Source organism: Nelumbo nucifera, chromosome 5, assembly GCF_055504915.1.
Source record: "Nelumbo nucifera cultivar China Antique chromosome 5, China Antique-T2T, whole genome shotgun sequence".
In the NCBI taxonomy this organism is placed as follows: Eukaryota; Viridiplantae; Streptophyta; class Magnoliopsida; order Proteales; family Nelumbonaceae; genus Nelumbo; species Nelumbo nucifera.
The window spans coordinates 13,034,705-13,057,841 of NC_142653.1; the positions used below are offsets into that span (position 1 = coordinate 13,034,705).

A 23,137-nucleotide genomic window follows, 5' to 3' on the forward strand; every position below is an offset into this window, starting at 1 on the left:
CTAAAAAGAGCCCAACACATGTCTCTTTAAAAGAGCACGTGACTACTAAAGAAGGCCTAACCTTAGACAAAATTTTATGTCTATCATCCTCCTCCAGCAAGTCAGGTATTCTTAAGAACCGACCGAAGGAAAAGGGGCAACAAGCATTGTTGCAGTGGGTACCCAGTAAAGGGAAATGCGTCTATTTCCCTTGAAAATGTAACCCGAGATTCAACAGATGTCACACCAAAGGATTTGAGTGATCTTAGTTCGAAGACTTAAAAATCGAGGGTAGTAGCAATGACAGTGATTCAGATTTCTCTGATTGCTCAAGTTTGGTCAGCTTCAACCAAATTGTAAGGGTAGTAGCCAAGATATTTGTAGATCACTTCAAATCCTTTTACAGAAGACCTTTGGGTGAAAGGTTGAATGTAGAAGGGTTAGAGTGGCCTTTATTAGAAGATGATGCCACAAGATGGCTAGAAAGGGATATTAGGAAGAGGAGATAAAAAAGGCAGTCTTTTCAATGGACAGAACTAAAGCATCGGGTCCAGATAGATTTACAATGGCTTTCTATTGGGATTGTTGGGAAGTAGTGAAAGATGAGCTCTTGGAAGTTTTTAAGGAATTTTCAAACACACATTGTCAGCCTTGGAGTTAATGCAACTTTCTTGGATCTAATTCCAAAAAAATCTGATCCTAGCCAACCCAAGGATTTCCGACCCATTAGTTTAATGACAAGTATCTATAAAATAATTGCTAAAGTTTTGTCTTTGAGGATTAAAGTATTACTTTCGTTCTTCATCAGCTGGTTTCAAGGAGTTTTTGTTCAAGGCAAACAAATAATTGATCAAATCCTAATAGTCAATGAATGTGTAGAGGAAATGAAAAGATCTTGCAGAGAGGGTTTGTGTGCAAATTGGACTTGGATAAAGCTTATGATCTGGTGGATTGGAATTTCTTAATAGAGGTGATGCAAAAGTTTGGTTTTGGGGAGGGATGGTGCAATTGGGTGTTTGGTTGTATTTGGTCTTGTCACTATTCTATTTTTGTTGATGGATTGGTGAGAGACTTCTTCCCATCTTGTAAGGGCTCAAGGCAAGGTGATACTCTCTCACCTTTTCTTTTTACCTTAATGGCAGATGTTTTTAGCAGATTCCTCTCTAAGGCTGACAGTGTAGATGAGATTAGGGGTTGGAGAGTGGGGAGAAACAATGTTCCAATTACCCACCTTTAGTTTGTAGATGATATTATAATTTTTTGTGAAGGGGGTGATACTTGGAGGGTGAGGAATTTAAAAGAACTGATGAAGAAGTTTTAAAGGATCTCAAATTTGAAAATAAACTTAGACAAGAGTTGCCTAGCAGTGATTCATATGGAGGGGATTGCTTTAAATGCAGTAGCTGAGTGTTAAGAGTGTCCTATCACCCCTTGGCCCTTGACCTACTTGGGCCTTCCTTTAGGAACTATATTCTGGAACCCAATTTTAGAGAGGTGTTAAAGGAGACCGGCGGCTTGGAAGAGAAATTATATTTCCTTTGGAGGCAGAATTACTCTAATAAGATCAGTCTTGGCTAACCTACCAATTTACTTCCTCTCTGTCTTTAGAATTCCACCAAGGGAAGAAAAGAGGCCATCTAATTAAATGGGAGATGGTTGTTAGAGAGGGAGAGTTTGTGGCACAAGGTGGTTATTCATGGGAGGTTGGAGAATGGTTGAGTTGCGGGTGTATCACGTTGGATTACTTTGGCAGCACCTTGGAAAGCACTACATTGCTTTCACCATTTGTTTCTCCTGGTTGTCTGGTATGATGTTTGCTTAGGGACTCAAATCCGGTTTTGGGAAGACTTGTGGGTTTGAGACAGACCTTTAAGGGATTTGTTTCCTTCTTTGTATTCCCTTTCCTTGTATAAAAATAAGATGTTTTTGAAATCCATAATACCTCCTATTTTGCCTTTGGCTCATAATTGAGATTTTGAGTTTCAAAGGGGTTTGAGGGATGAAGAGATTACTTGTTTGTTAGATCTTTTACTTATTCTTGATAAAGGCTGCCTAGATCCTTCTAAATCGGATAGAAGAATTTGGGTTCCAAGGTGTAAAGGTTTATTTTCTTGTGCCTTTTTTTTTCTTGTTCTTTTCCAGTTCCCTACCCCTCTTTCTTTTCCTGCTAAGGAAGTTTGGTGTCAGCCAGTCCCCTCCCCTCCACAAAAAAAAAAAAAAAATTAAGGCTTTTTGTTGGGAAGTGGCTTATGGGACGATTAATACTCTGGACTACATGCAAAAGAAAAGGCCTTTCTTGTGTATTTCCTCGAACCGGTGCACTCTTTGCAAATCCGATGGTGAATCTTGTTATTACTTACTAATTTTCTGTTCCTTTGCTGCAGACATTTGGGATTGGTTTTTCTCTCTACTTGGGTGCTGGTAGAACATGCCAAGGGAGGTTAAGTTACTGTTTGACCCTGCTACCTTTGCTTGGCCAAAAAGAAGGGAAAGAATAATGTGGAGGTGTACTAGAGCAGCAGTGATTTGGACTCTATGGGAAGAACGAAACACAAGAATCTTTCAAGAGAAGGAGAGAAGCAAGCAACATAATTTGGAATGTGTAATGACCAGGGTTATACATTGGCTTCTAACTTTGGATTTTTTTGACAGTTCTCCTTTGATGATATATGGAGGAATTGTTTTTCAGTGGCATCTGGTTCAGTGTAGAAGATCAGACCAAGGCTGGTGTCGACACCTCCTCTTGAAGGGTTTCTGAAATTAAACTTTGATGGGAGCACTCAAGGTAATCCAGGTCCGTCTGGAATTGGAGGAGTCATAAGGAACAGATAAGGGATCATACTAGCACTTTATTCAGGACCGGTAGGGATTGGAGACTCTTTAAAGGCTGAATTGTTTGTGGTGTTACAAGGTGTTCAGATTACAAAATACTTAAACTTGGAGAACCTTGTAATTGAAGGGGACTCCAAGGTGGTGGTAGGTTGGTTGAGGGATCTGCTCTTGATGATTTGGTGTTATAGAAATGAAATGAAGAAGTTTCAGTAGTTAATGCAGCAAATGAATCTAAGTATACAGTGGGTGGGGAAAGAAGCCAATGCTTTGGCTGGCTGATTCATTAGCTAAGCAAGGGTTGATTAGGGATCAGTTGTATTGGGCACAATTGTAATTCTATTCTAACTCTATTTTAACAATGAGGCTGCATTTCGTGCCTTCCTGTGGGGTGCTTGTAACGGTGCATTTCTTTATGATGTGGTGGTAGGTTGGTTGAGGGATCTGCTCTCGATGATTTGGTGTTATAGAAATGAAATGAAGAAGTTTCAGTAGTTAATGCAGCAAATGAATCTAAGTATACAGTGGGTGGGGAGAGAAGCCAATGCTTTGGATGATTCTTTAGCTAAGCAAGGGTTGATTAGGGATCAGTTGTATTGGGCACAATTGTAATTCTATTCTAACAATGAGGCTGCATTTCGTGCCTCCCTGTGGGGTGCTTGTAACGATGCATTTCTTTATGATTTTCAATAAATTTTAATGATCTGTTACTTATCAAAACTGCTTGCTTTATCTCTTCTTCCTCAAAACTCCTTTCCAGCCACCTTGCCTTTTCCTTAGGCAACCTTGGCCAGTCCACTACTGATCTTTCATTGAAAGGCCTATTGAAAATTGATTTAAAGTGATTAATAAACTTCTTGGATTTGTCATTCGGTTGGTTATCACTTCCTCATCTATCTCTAACTTAGTCACAAAATTCTTCCTCCTCCCATTTTTTTGATAAATGAAGAAATTCTTCCTCCTTCCATTTGCCAAATCATGAAAGATTATAGTATTTCTGTCTATGGTATTCCCATTGCTTTCCATTGATCCACCTATGCCTAGTCTTTTGCCTCCATTTGATCTCTTCTCTCAATAGCACCTCTTCAAGATCCTTTTTCAGGTGTCTTCTCAATTCTCTATCATCCTTAGAAAATTTAATTTGGGATTCCTTCTCATCCAATCTTCTATCTGAGATGATCAAACTCATCTTTTGTTCCTCTAGTCTTCCAAAATGATTTCTATTCGACTCTTTAATTTTGGATCTTAACCTCTTTAATTTCTTATGAAATCTGACCCCTTTCCAATTTACCTCCCTTAGCTCCTCACCCCACCACATATTTTTGAACTTGAATGGTCTAGGACAAGTGAGAAAGGACTCCAAACCTATTTTAATAGGACAATGATTAGAGGCAACTCTAGGCAAAGCTATGGAGACCAAGTTTCCCCAATGGCTCTCCCAAGCTATGTTGAAGAGAAGCTCGTCCAATTTGGAGCGGAGAGGAGTTACTTGGTGATTGGACCAAGTAAATTTGGCTTGCAAAAGTGTAATATCCTTCAATAATCCTCAATAAAATCATTGAACTTCCTCATGCTAGTTGTAATTGTTTGTTGGAGATTATTAGTTTCTTTTGAAAACCTAATTACATCAAAATCCCACCCAAACACCACAGACCATCCCAGAGCCCTTGGATTTCATAAAGCTCCTCCCATAATTCATTGCTTTCTCTGTAAGAGTTAGGTCCATAGAAGGGGGGTTGGGCTTAGCCAACTTAGGGAAGAAGAATGTAGCATTGATGGGTAAATGGTTGTGGAGATGGCCTTTAGAGAGGGAGAGTCTTTGGCATAAGGTAGTAGAAAGTATTCACGGGTGCATAGGTAATGGTTGAGATGCTAGTGTTTCTTGATAGACCACTTTGAACTCTTCGTGGAAGGCTATCAATGGGGTCCTTTCCAACTTCTTGAGCCTCATTGGGTATGATGTGCGTACAGGAGATAGGATTAGGTTTTGGGAGGACATCTGTATTGGTAATTCCACTCTCAAGGACCTTTTCCCCTCCCTGTATTCCTTATACCTCTTTAAGGCTGAATCTATTCAGAGGTTTGCCTCTTTCTCCCATTTTTCTGGTATTAGTTGGAACCTGGACTTTAGAAGAGGCCTGAGGGAATCAGAGATTGACCAGGTTTCTTTGCTAATCAAAATCCTTGAACCTGTTTGTTTGGATCATTCTAAACTTGACACTCGTATTTGGACTCCTAACCCCTTGGGTTGGTTCTCCTTTGCTTCTTTTTTCTCTTGCCTTTTGCTCTTTCCCTAACTCTCAGTCCTTTTATTGCAAGGAAATCTGGCCCAAACCCATTCCCCCTAAAGTGGGAGCCCTGTGCTAGGAAGTCTCTCTTGGTGTTTCCTTCGCAAAGCTAATGGAGAAAGCTGTTACCATTGCTTGGTGGGCTATTCCACCCATCTACCTTCATGTGGCCTAAGAGAAGAGGGAGAGTGTTGTGGAGATGTGTTAGGGCTGCTCTGGTATAAATGCTAGGGTTTTTAATGACAAAGAGAGGGATGTGTATAATGTTTGGGACTGCATTATGAACAGGGCCATCAACTGGGCTAAAGCTTTGGATCTGGATTTTGTTCTCACAATTCTCCTTTGATGACCTTTGGAGAAACTGGGATTTGGTTGCTAATTCGTCATTGGTTGACAACAAGCATAGAGCAGTCTTAGGAACTCCCTAAAGAAGGCTTCATCAAGCTGAACTTTGATGGCAGTTGCTTCGGTAATCCAGGGCCTTCTGGAGTGGGAGGAGTTTTAGGAATGCAGAGGGTCAGATTGTTGTGTTGTTTTCTGGCCCAATTGGAGAGGGGGATGTGGTTAATACAGAGGTTCAAGCAGTTTTATAGGGAGCACAGATTGCTAGAGAACTGAATTTTAGGAATCTGCTGATAGAAGGTGACTCTAAACTGGTAACTGGGTTTTAGGGGGGCAATGAGGAGATTCAAGTGGTTTACCTCCAACATAAGAGTGAGAGTTCAGTGGGAGAGGATATCGGCTAATGGGCTGCCAGATTCTCTAGCTAAGCAAGGGGTGTTTAGGAACAACTTATTTTTGGCTCAATTGTAATTTTGTCTTCTTTTTAAGGCTGCATCTCGCTCCCCTTGGATTTTCCTTGCTGTATCCATTGATAGTTTCTTACTAATCTTAATGAAATTCCACTTATCACTTATCAAAAAAGTGTTGATTAATATTTTATTTATGTTTCTTATTCTAATGTAGTTTACACTTGAAAACTTTCACATAGTTGTGATAAATTATTCCTTTCATGCAGTAATATGTTTTTACTCTTGTATTATTCTCTTGCAGTTGTCACGAATTATATACTTGTTTTCGAGTAACATGCACGATGCATCTTTGTCTCTCAGCATTCATACTACCTGTGCACGCCTAATGTTGAACCTGGTGAGAACATAACCTTGGTGCCCCATCATATATGGAGAAATCTGCATTTGATTTCTGTCTACACCTGCTTTGTTATTTCAAGTATTCAGTCATGACATTTGCTTCTATTGTCATGTTTCTCAGGTAGAACCCATTTTTGAGAAAGGCATTGACCAGCCAGCCATGGATGAAGCACGGATCCTATTGGTTTGAGTCCTTAGTCCCTAAATTTGGAGCCTTCTTATCCTAAAATATTACTACAATGCTACTTTTTTTAAATTTGTTTAGATTGAATGCTTTCCTTTGCATGTATATTTGTAATTGTTATTTCAGGGAATTTTTTATCTGGGGAAGGTTTCATAACTTTGTCTCTGTACAGGGGAAAATTTTGGATGCTTTTGTAGGGAAGTTTGGTACCTTCAAACGAACTATACCACAGGTATGCAACTTAGTTAATCACTTTTGGAAGTTAAGAGTGTTTACTCCATCTTTTCATGTCAGTTTGGTTTATGGTTTATTGCATTGAAACATCATTGTAACTTGTTTCTTAGGCTCAGTTTGGATGGAGTATGAATACAAATATGTAGAGTGCAAAACCTTGTATTTTGTATGTATTTGTACTGTACATATTTGCATTTGTACTCTGATGGGGATCGGTCCAGGCATTATAAGACCTATTCTCGTAAGAAGAAGGCCAAGGGGCATTTTCGTCATTTTAACTAGTCCTATGTGGGCCTGGGCTATATATCTCGTTCCTCTAGTTTAATAGGGCATATCTTTCAATTTTCAGTTTATTTGCATTAGTATATAGAAAGCTATTATGTTTCTTGATGCACAAGACACAGAGTGGCATTTTTTGTATTTATGGTGAACAGTATTCTGGGACACAAGTCACTGCATCTAAATAGATGTATTCTCGTCCTTTTGAAGCTAATAAATGAATGAAGATTTCTTAAGACCTCTCTTTCTGTATGGAGTCCTACAGATCCTAGAGTGATTTTAGGACCCCTTGGAGTGATACTTTGGGATTTCTCTTTCTCTACCCTTTCTACTCTCTCTCTCTCTCTCTCTCTCTCTCTCTCTTCCTCTCTCATTTCTATTCTTTGATAGTTTGTTCCAATCCTACTGCATCAGTTTTGTTATCAGAGCATCAGGTTTCAAATGGCTCATAACATGGTAGAAACATGAGAGGAGGATTAAGTGAACAAGCTAAAGAAGAGTTGTTTCTTGCACTTATTAAGTGAGTGGACGCCCTAGAAGCTCAAAGTCAGTGTTCATGGAAGAACAAGAAGAGAAAAACAGCACCAGTGTTTCACATGGAGGAGGTGAAGTAGAGGGTTCTAACACCAATAACCCTGTTGGTCCATGTGAACCACCCACTAAGGACTGCCATCAAGCCCCTAAGGTCTCGAACTCTACGAACTCAAGGTACTTTAAATGATTTATATGATGAGTTGGTGGAACATTCCAAGACTAATATAGATGACTATCAGGATGATATTACTAGTAAGGTGAAGATAGAAGTTCCTAGTTTTAGAGGTGATATCAATCCATGAGTCTTCTCTAATTGGTTGGCAGAACTAGAGGAATACTTTAATTGGGTCGATATGTCAGATGAGAGACGGGTTTGATTTACTATACTTAAACTTGTAGACCATGCAAAAGTATGGTGAAGGAGTGTGGAGAATAGATTACAAAATATGGGTAAGCATTACTTGGAGGGAAAATATTTGTCTAATGACTTCCAAGATGCTCTTCATGATGAGATGATGACATTAAGGCAAAACAGCTTATTTGTGCTTGAGTACATGTAGAAGTTTGATGAGCTTACTATTAGATGTAGCAGGTTGGCATCTAATAGTACAGAAAGTGAGAAGCAAAAATTGGCCCAATTTCAGAATGGTTTAAGGGATGATATTCAAAGGGAAATGATGATTGCAATAGTTTATGATGTAGGTGATGCTTTTTAGATGGCTCTTAAAATAGAGAAGAGCTTGAAGCAAGTGAATAGTAGGATATAAAGCTATTGTGTTTCTTGATGCACAAGACAAGGAGTGCCATTTTTGTAATTATGGTGATTACTTGGGATTTCTCTCTCTTTTCCCTTTCTATCTCTTTTCTCTTTCTCTACCCTTTCTATTCTCTCTCTCTCTCTTCCTCTCTTATTTCTATTTTCTAATAGTTTGTTCCAGCCCTACTACATCATACTCTTTCCAAACTAAGCCTTAATTGCAATTGTGGCACACATTTCTTGTTTATTGGCATGTTTTGGTAGTCATAGTTGTGAAGTTAATAGCTTAATAATCTTTTATAGTCATTTCTTTGTTGCTCCAGAACTTTTATAGGAGTAATGGTGTACATTATGTGTTTTTTGGTTCTCTATTGAATATTTAGCCTCACTTTTGTTTAAAACAAAAGGTGTTGCCTTTATTTTTTGACCTTTCCAATCATCCACATCTTTCCCTTGCCTTAGGTTGTGGTTGTACGTTTTCTTTTTCTTTTTACATTCTTTTATTAAAAATATGTATTCAAAGAGTCTGATTATGATATTGGAAAGGCATGATAGCAAAAAAAAAAAAAATGATAACCAATCAATTGGTATTTATCAACATTCATTTGGGGGGGGTTCTAACTTGTCATAGTTCCTCTAATATCATTCTGGCATCATAGAAATTGCTATATGCAAAAGATTGAAAGTACAATCCTGTCCTTGTACGCAAGTACCAAGGCATAGATCTAAAGCTGTAAAAAAGTCCTTTCCCAAACTTGATCCAGTTAAGCCATTGATGATTTGGTTAAGCAAAACAGAGTATCCCATCCTCAATCACATTAAGGTAATTGGTAAGGTAGAGATCTCCATGGCTTCCTACCAATTCTTTTGCTGCATTTAACAACATTGTGGGACCCTCGTTCACTGGTTGAGGAAGAGGGATGCAATCTAGAGCAAACACCATCATTCATTGAACCTGCATCAATGATATCATTCAAGGAATAAAATATCAACACGATATGCCTGATACGGGGCGTATCGTATCGGTATCGGACCTCACCGACACAGGATACGTCACGACTGGATACTTATCTTGCCAGTCGTGCGTATCGGTTCGATACACTACCGTATTGGCGCGTATCGTATTGTATCGGGTGATACAATCCAATACGCACCAATACGACAGCATACCGTGTCTGTGTCCATGCCTTCGTTTGACAACAACAAACTACGTCTCACTTTAAAAAAATGAGGTAGGCGTGATTCGAACATAGAACTGAAGTTGCCCAATGACCAAGAGCATATGCCTCTTCAACCACCAAGCCACTTACCACTTTTTGATAATAAAAGAAATACATTAACCTTTATCAACATTAAAGTCTAGTAGTCTAGTTACAACCCAAATAAACAATATATATACTAATATTCAACAACTCCAACTATAAATTAAAAAGAATAATTTTTAAAATTAGTATTTTATGAACAATGGAATAAATAATTTGTCAAATCTACATATATACTAGAAATTGATTTTTAATTTCAAGAAATTTATACAAATAAAAATTATTATTAATAGAATAATTATTTTAATACTTAAAATTTATAAATTTGCACATTATTTGTATATTCAAATTTTTATAAATTATCAATTAATATTTTAGTTTGCATTAAATAATAATGTATTTACTATTTACAAAAATAAAAAAATTATTTACAAAATTTTTGAGCATATAACATAAATTGAATTGGTCAATTCCACCAGTCTACATTTATATTTTAGAAATTTTATAAAATAAAAACATTAATAATGGGATAATTATTTTAGTAATTAAAATTTATGAATTTTCATATGATATATCTTCAAAACTTTAATTGATTTGATATATTTTAAGTTAAGATTATATATTTTTTATAAATTTTTAATTAATACTTTACATTTTATAATAACATATTTATTTAAAAAAAATGAAAATATTGTTTAACAATAATTTGAGAATTGATTTTTTTTTGTGGATTTTTTGTTAATGTTAAAAAATAAAAATAATAAAATAGAACTATTGATATGGTAATTCAAATAGAATAGTTGCATGTCTTAGATTATTGATTGATGCATTATCAATAAATTTGCATAATATCTATGCATCTTGCTATATTAGTTGTAATTTATTTTTTTCATTTATACCATTATAATATAAAGCTCTAATGTGTTTATATATTATTTATAATTATTTTGACATTAAACTTAATATTAATAATATATTTATGGATTTTTTGTCCATTTCCCTAGTGTATCCAAGCGTCTCTATATTTTTTGTCCGTATCCATGCGTTTCCCAAACGTATTTGTATCCGTATCCGTATCCAAGTTGTCCGATACGGTACCCGATACCGATACTTTGATCATTGGTATCATTGTTTAGGAAACCAGACTGGTTGAACCCTGACTAGGACTCTAACTAGTTTGGTCACACCCTAATAACCACATTTTCTAAAAACCTAGGCTAACTAGACGGTTTAACCGGAAAATTGGTGAACTGGCCCCTGTTTCATGAAACCACTTGGGTCCATAAATAATTGAAAATTTAAAATGTGGTTAACAAGACTTTAAACCATGACGTCTTATTTTCATAAATTACTTAATTACCACTAAGCCACCTCTTTACTTGTGGTAATTACTGACTCTAGTTATACATATTACTTTATTATTATGCACATATTTTAAAGAAAAAGTAAATTAAGAGACTTGAACCCTATTCATTTGCTTTAGAAACTAAGGAACTTACCATCCACCCACCAATATTTAAGTATATTAAAAGTTTAATATATTATATATAGAGTTTTATGACCTGTAGCATATATATATGTATATGCCACGTCATTATGGTTTGGCCCTGGTTGAACCTCTTGACCTGTGAACCTCTCCCTTCTCTGGTTCTATGCCTGGATGGTTCTCTGAACATTGAATAGTATCGCTGAATGCTTAAGGTTTGTTGCCCTGATCTTGTGAAATTTCCATAGTCCAAGTTGCTAATGGGATTACCATCACAGTGTAACTTCACTTCCCCTTTAGAATGATGGATATATATGAAGCTCTGAAAATGGGGGAGGCTAGGAATGGATTGAATGATCTGCAGAAGGTTCCTTTATATATGTAGGAACGATCTGCAGAAGCTCTGAAAATGGATTGAACGATCTCCAAAGTTGGAAAGGGAAATCAGGTCAGATTCTGGGAAGTTGCATGGTGTTTGGTTAGGGAGATTTACTTCTCTGCGCTTGTTATATGATATGCGCCTGTTATACAAGGGGAAATCAGGTTGTATGGAATCCTTCTGCTGTTCTTTGCTAGATGAAAAATTGCGATATGTACATGGTTTTTGCTGGTTTTGGAGGATGTAGTAGTGCAACCAGAATTTGAAGACCAAAAGTTGGGTTGATGACCGTTTACAGGAATTTTCACTCAAGTCGTTCTTTATCCTCTACAAAGCTCATTAGAGTGGTTACCCCCTACTTGTGTTGCAGCCTGCAGGCCTTTCTGATACAAACCTTTTCAGGTAGCCGAAGAAAAAAGTTAGAATAATGAGGAGGGCTGTAAGGGTAGCAATAGTTTGGGTGCTTTGTGAAGAAAGAAACAATAGAATCTTCCAATTTAGCAACCTTCAAGGTTTCTAACTGGTTGAAAACTTTGGAGTTGTTCAAAGATTGTTTATTTGATGATATTTTAAAGAATTGAGCAACAATTGCAAGTTCTTCAGAACCAAAGGATTCGATACAAGAGAGTTGGGCCCATCAAATGTGGCTTTTTGTTCTGGGCCTACAGGGGAGGGAGATTCTCTTAGGGCTGAAGTTTTAGCTCTGCTCCAAGGGATAAAACTGGGGTAGTTAAAACAATTGGGTCTTAGACAAGTGGAAGTGAAAAGTGATTCAAAGATGGTAATAGGATGGTTACAATCAGGCAGTATAGGGATATGGAATTACCAGATGTACTTAAGGGAGATAAGAAGCCTTTCAAGAGAGATTAGTGTTTCTTTTAAGTGGGTTAGGTGGTCAGGAAATAGTTTGGCTGATGGGTTTGCTGGACAAGGGGTAAATAGAGTTGAATTGTTTTGGGCTGAACTGCAATTATGAAGTCTTTAGGGGTTCTAGTACCCTATGCTATGGGACTGAACCTCTGTAGTGTTTTTCGAGTTAATCTATTGAAAGTTACTGTTTCCTATTAAAAAAAAGAACACTTAGTTTCACAAAGATTTGGTGTACCTTCCTGGAGTGGAGGCCATTGCATGGCTAGTAGCAATTGGAAAGATCTTCAATCATTGCCTAAACCTTGCAATTTAAAAGTAACCAACAAATGTGTAGATGTGTGAGGAAGCAGAAGAATATGCAAAATCATTTATTTGTAAAATGAAAAGTATCTAAGAAGATACCAGGCTTATTTCTCATTGTATTTCAGGTGGAACTGAGGTTCTAATCCAGGTGCATCAGTTAATATTTTCTTACCATTCCTTTGAGTCTGGAAATGCAATTCTTTGGAGGATCATCTCTTTTGTGTCATTGTGGGGTCCTTTAGAAGAATTGGAATTGGAGAATCTTTCAAAGCAAATCAAGGCCAAATCACAAATTTTGCAAGGATGTTAGCTTTGTACTATGGAGTGGTCTTTGTTACACAAAGCTTTAAAGGGCAAGATTGATGCCAAGTAGGATGAGCTGATCATGCGTTTAATGTAATTATTCTCCATTTTTTAGATCATTAACTGTTTAAAGGTTGTATTGATAAAATCATAATAAGAGATAAATGAGAGTCATCAAAGCTCTTTTCCCAAGTCTAGAATGAGAGCTAGCTCAACTGCTACTTGCGACAAATGATAAATCATTATGCCACTACTCAGCTGAGGCATCTGATTTGTCTATTGACTCCTCTTTGAAGTGTATCAGTATGTGTATTTTCTGATTTTATGATGCAACTAAACAGAGTTTTAGCTAACAGCCAAAGATTTGCTTTCTTAACATGATGATAAAGCTGTCAAATGTTCCAGTGCTCCATTCTTCACCCACTTTAGGACTGTTTACAAATCTCCTACCTCTAGGTTTGTGCATTGGTGCATCCCAAAGAGGAACACAGTCTTAAGCCCCGTAAAAGTGATACTAGCCCAGCCCTTGTGGAAGGACAAATAACAATTGGACCTGATTATTATCCAACTTGAGTTATTGGGATTTCTAAGGTTTCAATTATCAATTTGTCCTCTAATTAGATAATTGCCCAACCTGAGATGCTGGGATTGCCAAGATTGCAACCATCAAAATTGAGTTTTATGTGCCCAAGAGGTTGGGGTGCCCAATACTCCAATCAGGTCATCACCAACACCAATTGGGCCTTAGTTCTTGGGATACCTTTTCTTTTAATAATTATTTTCCTTCATTATTATAAAGAAAAAACACAAAGAAATGCAACACATGTTTTTTTTTGGTAAGGTCATCTGGTCATTGAATCTCTGGTTGAACTGTCTGATCCGGTCTGATCTGACAACACTGGTTGTCAGGCTACCTGCTGACATAACTAATTCCTACCTTGTGCTGTTGTGCACCCGTGGTTGGTGGATGTTAGAATTATATTTGAAAAATGTTGTGCTAGATGTTTGGTTTCTTGGATTTAATTATAGATATATCTATAGAAATCTGTCAAAATAGAATAAAAACATGAAATGAGATTAACTTATTGCATTTGCATTTGTAGGTCTAGTTGGGATTGTTTCTCCTTAAAAACATGGAATGAGATTAAATTTTCTAGCATATCTATAGAAATGCTTGCTGCTAAGCATTTCATATGGAAGCTTTGTTTTATATTATTGCTGTTCATTATGCTGTGAGATGTTTCATTTGAAATTTTAATCTTGTTTGATTATATTCTTTAGCATGAGATTCATTACTGATATTGAATTGTATCTTGAGTTAGCTACTAGAAGAGGGTGAAGAGGGAAGAGAGCGATCCACATTGAGGTCAAAGCTTGAACTCCCTGTGCAGGTTGTTCTAGAGCTTTTCTTTATTTTTAATGGTTTTTTTGCTACGCTTTGTGAATGAATAAGTTTATTTGTATATCTAATTTGGAGATGCCCTTTTTGCCTTAAACTTATTTCTGCATTTTTTTCTTTGTAATCTAATGTTTCCTCATTCTGAATTAATCTTATTTATCAGTGTAAACATTTTGCATCCTTGAAGGTATTTTTTTCTCACATTTTAACAACGAATAATGGTTTGCTTGTGTATGCATATATATTTTTTAATTTATTTTGTTTTCCTCATGGATTGGATTTTATATTAAGGAGTCCTGCTTCTTGGTTTTTACTTAATGGAAGTTCTGAAGGTAACTTCAGTAAAATTTTATTCGTTGTGTCATTTCTATTCTCGAATTCAGTGCGTCTTTTAGCTGTCTTAGGTATAACTTGTTTCTTCTTGATATTCTCTATATCTTTCATTATCTGCATATTAAACTTGTACTGATTTTGTCTTATTCTTACAAATTTATGTATTATTGCTTTTTTTTAAGCTATCGTTTTGAACCTAGGTTGTGCTAGACATATGATGAGTGAAAACAATTGTTTCCTAGGAAAATGAGTAATTTTCCTGATGTTTGGGTTAATGTGGAAATCAAGCATAACTGGTTGAGAAATATATGGGAATTGTGAGATCTGAACCAAGAGGACTGATGCAAGTGATCACAAGAAGGTGGTCCGATAGCAAACCTGTAGAGTGCTTTGTTGACAAGAGATGAAGTTGCTGTTTGACCATTCAAATCTTGGTTGATGGTAAACCTGCAAAATGCATTGTAAAATGAAGCATGTAGAGCAGAAAGAATTTCATGTTCCTATATCTGCTGATTTTTTAAGAATTGTTTGTCTTCCACTGGCCTTTTACTTATTGCTAGTATTAACTCATTTGTTCTTTTTATTCCTCACAAAACAGAGTATTTTGCTTTGGATCGAGATATAGTGCCTATTTTGCTTTGGATCTTCTTTTGATATGTAATCTTGTTGCAGGCAGTTCTAAATGTGCAGGTCCCTCTGGAACATTCTAAGGAAGTCAGTGATTGTAAACATCTAATCAAGACATTGGTTATGGGTAAGTATTACATTCTAATTATTAGCTTTCTACTTTTTGGTAAATAGTCATTTCTCTCAAAGAGCTCTTGTAAACCCTCCACCCTATATAAAATCATGACACTGTAGAACCCCCAAGAAACAAGAAAAATAGTAAAAGAAGGAAAAGAAAAGGAATAACTTCTCATGTTAATATAATTTTGCTGAATGTTAATTTTTATCTCATTTATCAATATAAATTTGATCCTTGTCAGTCTCAAATGTTGAAAAGGACTTTTTTCTTTCTATTTGTACTGCATTGATCATATCTCGTACACATCCCAAAGCCAGCAGCAAGCTCTTAGCCTGCAAAAAAAATTATAATTAAAGCACTAAATTGGGAGCCTTTCAGTTGACATTTTACAGTTCCTTCTTGTAACACTATCTCCCTAAAAGCATCCTTCTTGAAAACCCTTAGTCTAAAATTAAAGAATCATGAAGGCATTTTGCCTGCTCCAATCTCCTAATGTTCACCTCAGCATGATTCTTTTTCCTATCCCTGCTTGTCTGCACTGAGTCAATTGCACTACATTGGATTCTAAATCTACTTTATTACACTGCTCATTAAACCTTGCTGTTTTCGCAGTCTAGTGTTGACTGGTTAACTATTATTGTTCATAACTAGTAACTTTCCTTGTCTGCAATTAGTGTTCTCATTTCTTTGCTTTTTATTCTTCAGGAATGAAGACAATAATCTGGAGCATCACTCACGCTCATTTTCCTCGGACTCAGGTTTCAAAATTCTCTTATTCAGAGATTCCAGAAATGTATGTATTGTCTATATATTCTCACTCAGGACTTCCTACTGTTTAGGTTTCACCAACACCACATGGAACACATCAACCGATGCAGGTTTCACCATCAACCAATATGCCTCTTCCTCAAGTATTTAAAGGGATGAGAGAAGATGAGGTATTGCAAATAAACTTACTAATCTTAAGTATGGATTTCATTACATGATTATCTTATTTAGGTATTTCTTCTGGTAGGTGTGGAAAGCCTCTGGTGTTCTGAAGAGTGGCGTCCACTGTTTAGCTCTGTTCAAAGAGAAAGATGAGGAGCGGGAAATGCTCCACCTTTTTTCCCAGATTTTAGCTATCATGGAGCCTCGTGATCTGATGGACATGTTTTCTCTGTGCATGCCAGAGCTTTTTGATTGCATGATTAGCAACAACCAATTGCTTCAAATATTTTCCACTCTTCTGCAAGCACCTAAGGTTTTTCGGCCCTTTGCAGATGTTTTGGTCAATTTTCTTGTCAGCAGTAAGCTTGACGCCCTGAAGCATCCAGATACGCCTGCAGCAAAACTAGTGTTGCATCTTTTTCGGTTGTTATTTGCTGCGGTTGCTAAAGTTCCTTCAGATTGCGAACGTATTTTGCAGCCTCATGTGCTTTCTATCATGGAAGTTTGCATGAAAAGTGCTACTGAAGTTGAAAAACCACTTGGCTATATGCAGCTTCTTCGTACAATGTTCCGCGCACTTGCAGGAGGCAAATTTGAACTTCTATTGAGAGACCTAATACCCACATTGCAGCCTTGTTTAAATATGTTGCTTGCTATGGTTGAGGGCCCTACAGGTGAAGATATGAGGGACCTTGTCCTGGAGCTTTGCTTAACCTTGCCAGCACGATTAAGTTCTTTGTTGCCTCACCTTTCTCGTCTTATGAAGCCCCTTGTTTTGACTCTAAAAGGAAGTGATGACCTAGTAGCCTTAGGTCTAAGAACTCTTGAGTATTGGATTGATAGTTTAAATCCTGATTTCTTGGAACCAAGTATGGCAAATGTTATGTCTGAAGTGATATTAGCCTTATGGTCACACTTGAGGCCTGCACCTTATCCATGGGGTGCAAAAGCTTTGCAACTTTTGGGTAAGCTAGGTGGTCGTAATAGACGCTTTCTTAAAGAGCCTCTTGCACTTGAGTGCAAGGAGAACCCTGAACATGGTCTTCGCTTGATTCTTACATTTGAGCCATCAACCCCATTTTTGGTACCTTTGGACCGCTGTATTTATTTGGCTGTAGCAGCAGTCATGCAGAAAAACCTTGGCATGGATTCTTTCTATAGAAAGCAGGCTCTAAAATTCCTTCGTGTGTGCTTATCATCTCAGTTGAATCTGCGAGGTAATGTTACTGGAGAGGGAGTGACTCCTGGGCAATTGTCAATGTTGTTAGTTTCTTCAGTAGATTCTTCTTGGCATCGGGCTGAGACATCAGATATGAAGGTTGGTAATCCTAAATCTTGACTTGCCTTAAAAGTACATGCTGTATTGTATCAAGGAGAAGACAGTCTGTTACTCTGGTGGTCTATACTGTGGGTGTGATGCATTTGTGGCATCTTATATCTGATAATGGTTAATCCTAATACAAATCACTTCTATCTCTCCTAAATGAGCATAACAACAATCCTCCTAGAAATGCATCTGTTTTCTTACTTTCATTTGTTGACTTCTATTGTTGGTATCTTTTGAGTGCCTATGATAATATGATATTGGAAGGCTTTGGGCATTCTCTTCCAATGTATTAATGATGTTAGCTGTTACCTTAAAAGTTCTATAATTTTAGCTGTTCTAATGATGCCTTTTCATCTTGTATGTTAATTTATATTTTCATTTTGGGACCATTGCCATTTCAATATTGGCTAGCTATTCATTTAGTATCATCATCATCATCATCATCATCATCATCATCCATGCCTTATCCCAACTATATAGGGTTGGCTACATGAATCTTGTTTTGTCATTCCATCCTTTCTAATGCCATAGTCATTGTTTAACAGTTGGTGCTTAAATCATTTCTTACTATTACCCATGCCCTTTTTAGTCTACCCCTAGCCCTTGTGGCCCCTTCAACTTGCAACAAATTGCTTCTTCTTACGGGTTCTGTTCATGGTTGTCTATGCACGTAACTCAACTATCTTAGGCTCTGTTTGGGAGTGCTTATGTTAAAAATAAGCACTTATTTCATATTGGGCATTTGGTAGTCTTTTTCTTCAATAAGCACTTAAATAAGCATTTGTGACTATTCTGTCCTTCATTTTCTTTCAAATTTTACGAAGCACTTTTATAAAAGTACTTTTATGAAAATACTTCTATGAAAGTACATTTATAAAAGCACTTTTGTGGAAGTACTTTTTTTTTATCAATAACACCAACTTCATTAAATTAAAAGAAGAGAATGAATAAGGATACAAAGGGGGAGATAAAATAACTTAGCTCCCCAAAAACAGAAAACAAAGGAAATGCAAAGAAAAAGATTAAAAACTAGCCCAAAAAACAGACTCCCTATTCACTCCTTGCTTGGCCAACCCATCCGCAAATGAGTTGGCACTCTTCTTCACCCATCTGTATAGAATATCAATGTCCCTACCTAGCCATAAGAACTGTTTTTTTTTTTTCATTGTTAAAGTTCCACAAACCACTGTCCTCTGTCTTCAACCAACTAACCACCACCTTCGAATCACCTTCCAGAATCAAACGGCTGATATTTAATTCCTTTGCTCTTTGAATTCCTTCAAGCGCTGCAAGGATCTCAGCCCTAAGAGAGTCACCTTCTCCAATAGGGCTAGAGAATAAAGCAGTAACAATCCCTTCCTCATTCCTGAAGACGACTCCAATCCCAGAGGGCCCTGGATTCCTTACACTGCTGCCATCAAAATTCAGCTTTATAAAGCCAACGGGGGGAGGGGACCAAAACCGACAAAGAGTCCTCTTGCATCTAGCAATGGAAGCATTCTCTTTCCAGTTTCTTAGCAAGTCATCCACAGGAAAATCTGAAAACAACTCCAAAGATTTTAGCCAGTGGACAGCTCTTAAAAGGATTCAATTAACAATTCTTCCAAAGTTCTTTCCTTGTCAGAAAAAATGCGTGAGTTTCTTTCTTCCCACAAAGACCAGCATACCGCTGCCCTAATACACCTCCACATAGTCTTCCCTCGCTTCTTAGGCCAACTGAAAAAAGGAGAAAACAAACCTTGGACAGTCTCCGAAGGATACCAAGAACACCCAAAACGGGAGAAAACCCACTCCCAAACAGTTTTAGTTGCCTTACAAGAGACCATGAGGTGGTAGCCAGATTCCCCATTAGTTTTACAAAGAGCACATCTATTAGGAATTAGACAATAATTGGGTCTCTTTCTCTAAATTAAGTCTAAAGTGTTGATTCTTTCCAGGAAAATTTCCCAACAAAAAAAAAAAACCAACCCGAGGAGGAATAGGCCTGCTCCAAATTTCCTTAACTGGAAAGGACAACCCCAAGGGGATAGGAGGCTGAGTTAAGGTTTCAAAGAATGAAGCACAAGAAAAGGTACCAGAGCTAGAAAGCACTTTAATAAAAGCACTACCTTGGAAGTACTTCTATTCAACTAGGGATAATTTTGGATGAAAAAAATAATAAGTGCTTATTGTATAAGCACTTAAAAATGCTGGAAATTGGGCTTAAAAAATAAGCCCTTATTTTGGGTTTATTTCCCAAACACGAATAAGTGCTTAATGGTGTGGTCCCACCCCAAATAAGCACTTATTTTTAAGCACTCCCAAAAATTGCCTTAGTCTACTTTCTCTCATTTTATTACCTATTGGAACTATTCCTAGGTTCCTTTGGATTACTTCATTTCCGATCCTATCCTTTCCAGTTTTTCCACTCATCCATCTCAGCATACCAATTTTTGCTACACACTATTTTTTGTACATGTTTCTTGACTGCCCAACACTATGCTTCATACAACATAGCTGGCCTTATTTTTAAGCACTCCCAAAAATTGCCTTAGTCTACTTTCTCTCATTTTATTACCTATTGGAACTATTCCTAGGTTCCTTTGGATTACTTCATTTCCGATCCTATCCTTTCCAGTTTTTCCACTCATCCATCTCAGCATACCAATTTTTGCTACACACTATTTTTTGTACATGTTTCTTGACTGCCCAACACTATGCTTCATACAACATAGCTGGCCTTACAACTGTTTTATAAAATTTTCCTTTTAATCAAAATGGTATTTGCCTATCACATAAAGCTCTGGATGCACCCCTCAATTTTGCCCATCCTGCTCTTATTCTATGGGTGACATCCTCCTCAATCTTTCCCTTGTTATGAAATATTGAACCAAGGTACTGGTAAAGGTCGCATTAAGTTATCTCTCGGTCTCTAATCCTTGGTGAACTTACATATCATATTATTCTGTTTTAGTCCTACTTGTTTTAAAAACCTATTGTTTCTATGGCATTTCTCCATAAGCTTAGTTTTGCATTTACCCAACTTCTAATGTGCATTTTTTCTTGGTTAAAATTTGTTTTTAGTCATAACAAAGCAGATTTTTGTTTATATAATATTTAACTCCCTTAACCCTTTAATCGTTGAACTTTTACAGAGCGACCTAGGTGTAAAGACCAAGACCCAACTTATGGCTGAGAAGTCTGTTTTCAAGATACTCCTGATGACCATAATCGCTGCGAGTGCAGAGCCAGATCTCCATGATCCCAATGATGATTTTGTTCTCAATGTTTGTCATCATTTTGCTATGATTTTCCATGTAGATAGTTCTTCAAGTAATTCATCAATTGCTAGTGGGCAACTTGTGGGTCCAGTGCTTGCATCAACTAACAATTCCGGTTCCAGGTCAAGGACCACCACTCGTTCTAATCTCAAGGAACTGGATCCATTAATATTTTTAGATGCATTAGTGGATGTGCTAGCTGATGAAAACAGGCTTCATGCTAAAGCTGCTCTTAATGCTCTAAATGTGTTTTCCGAAACACTTCTGTTACTTGCTCGATCGAAGCATACAGGTTTACTAACCTCAAGGAATGGTCCTGGAACTCCCATGATGGTCTCTAGTCCATCAATGAATCCTGTATATTCACCACCTCCAGGTGTCCGAATTCCTGTGTTTGAGCAACTTCTGCCTCGCCTTCTGCATTGTTGTTATGGAAGCACATGGCAAGCTCAAATTGGAGGGGTGATGGGGCTTGGGGCTTTGGTTGGTAAAGTCACTGTTGAGACTCTATGTTTTTTCCAAGTAAGAATAGCACGGGGATTGGTATATGTTCTTAAAAGGCTTCCTTTGCATGCTAACAAAGAGCAGGAAGAGACGAGTCAAGTGCTTACACAAGTTCTCCGTGTTGTAAATAATGTTGATGAAGCAAACAGTGAGCCCCACAGACAAAGTTTTAAGGGAGTTGTTGAGTATCTTGCTTCAGAGTTGTTTAATCCAAATGCATCCATTATTGTGAGAAAGAATGTGCAATCATGCTTGGATCTTCTGGCAAATAGAACTGGTAGTGAGGTATCTGAGTTACTTGAGCCTTTACATCAACCTATGATTCAGCCTCTATTTTCGCGGCCACTCCGGTCCAAGAATGTTGATCAACAGGTAGAATATCTTAAGGCATTCTGATTTGCTTGTATATATCCATGTACTATCAAGGCCTTTTTTTTGCTCCACTTATTATACTCAGTATTTTCTCTGTATACAGGTTGGGACAGTCACAGCTCTGAACTTTTGCTTAGCCCTGAGGCCTCCACTTCTTAAGTTGAACCCTGATCTAGTGAATTTTTTGCAAGAAGCTTTACAAATTGCTGAGGCTGATGAGACTGTATGGGTTGTGAAATTTATGAACCCAAAAGTGACCACGTCATTTAACAAGCTTCGGACGGCGTGCATTGAATTACTTTGTACAGCAATGGCATGGGCAGATTTTAAGACACCAAATCATTCTGAATTGCGCTCAAAGATCATTTCTATGTTTTTCAAGTCTTTGACATGTCGCACACCAGAAATTGTTGCTGTTGCAAAAGAAGGGCTGCGGCAGGTTTTGTTGATTCATGTGATATTTATTAATTTATTCTTGTTGGGTAAACCACAATGGTGTTGTGTTCACTTTGGTACTGGGGCAGGTTCTTGCTTGTACTTTTAATGGGTTTCACCTGTGATATTAATTTATCACACTATCTGGCCGATATTATTTTCTATCGATAACATAATGGATGATCCCTTGATGAATATATACATCATATGCGTTCATCCATCTTAGTCACTTCCTGTATCAGGAGATTCTATAGGTGTGACCTATTAGAGTTGGTGGAACTCCTAACACATGCTCCATGGATGCTACTTTGGCATCAGGAGACCATCCTTGTAGTTATTATGGCTGACTGATCCTTTTTGGTTTCATATGGTTGTTATGACCATGGCTCAATATTTATGAAAATTTTCTTGCATTTTTAGGTTATTCAACAGCAAAGGATGCCCAAAGAACTTTTGCAGACCAGTCTCAGGCCTATTTTAGTTAACTTGGCACACACAAAGAGTCTCAGCATGCCTCTTCTGCAGGGTCTGGCACGCCTGCTTGAACTTCTGTCCAACTGGTTTAATGTCACCTTAGGTGGTAAATTGTTGGAGCACCTAAAGAAATGGTTGGAACCAGAAAAGCTTGCACAGTGTCAGAAGTCATGGAAAGCTGGTGAGGAGCCAAAAATTGCAGCAGGTGAATAATCTATTTGCATTTGGATGTTTTTCTTTGTTGGTACTACTCTGTTGTATAATAACTGCCTGCATTTCCTTTGTCATGCAGCTATCATCGAACTTTTCCATCTGCTCCCTCCAGCAGCAGGGAAGTTCCTTGATGAACTTGTGTCTTTGACAATGGACTTGGAAGCGGCGCTTCCCCATGGACAATTTTACAGTGAAATTAACAGTCCTTATCGGCTCCCACTTACTAAATTCTTGAACCGATATGCAACAGATGCGGTTGACTATTTTCTTGGTCGGTTGAGCCAGCCACGATACTTTAGACGGTAAG

General features: G+C 37.4%; 1 protein-coding gene across 1 annotated transcript in view; it reads left to right on the plus strand.

Annotated features, from left to right (window-relative positions):
- LOC104605324 (uncharacterized) overlaps positions 1 to 23,137 on the plus strand; it is a 62,355-nt gene that overhangs the window by 20,014 nt on the left and 19,204 nt on the right. The window contains exons 6-17 of the mRNA XM_010270047.3: positions 6,150 to 6,245; positions 6,369 to 6,431; positions 6,604 to 6,663; positions 14,161 to 14,229; positions 15,243 to 15,324; positions 16,021 to 16,073; positions 16,155 to 16,253; positions 16,331 to 17,563; positions 20,707 to 21,708; positions 21,812 to 22,147; positions 22,564 to 22,822; positions 22,910 to 23,132. Coding sequence (XP_010268349.1) covers positions 6,150 to 6,245; positions 6,369 to 6,431; positions 6,604 to 6,663; positions 14,161 to 14,229; positions 15,243 to 15,324; positions 16,021 to 16,073; positions 16,155 to 16,253; positions 16,331 to 17,563; positions 20,707 to 21,708; positions 21,812 to 22,147; positions 22,564 to 22,822; positions 22,910 to 23,132 — 3,575 coding nt within the window. The remainder of the gene's footprint in view (positions 1 to 6,149; positions 6,246 to 6,368; positions 6,432 to 6,603; positions 6,664 to 14,160; positions 14,230 to 15,242; positions 15,325 to 16,020; positions 16,074 to 16,154; positions 16,254 to 16,330; positions 17,564 to 20,706; positions 21,709 to 21,811; positions 22,148 to 22,563; positions 22,823 to 22,909; positions 23,133 to 23,137) is intronic.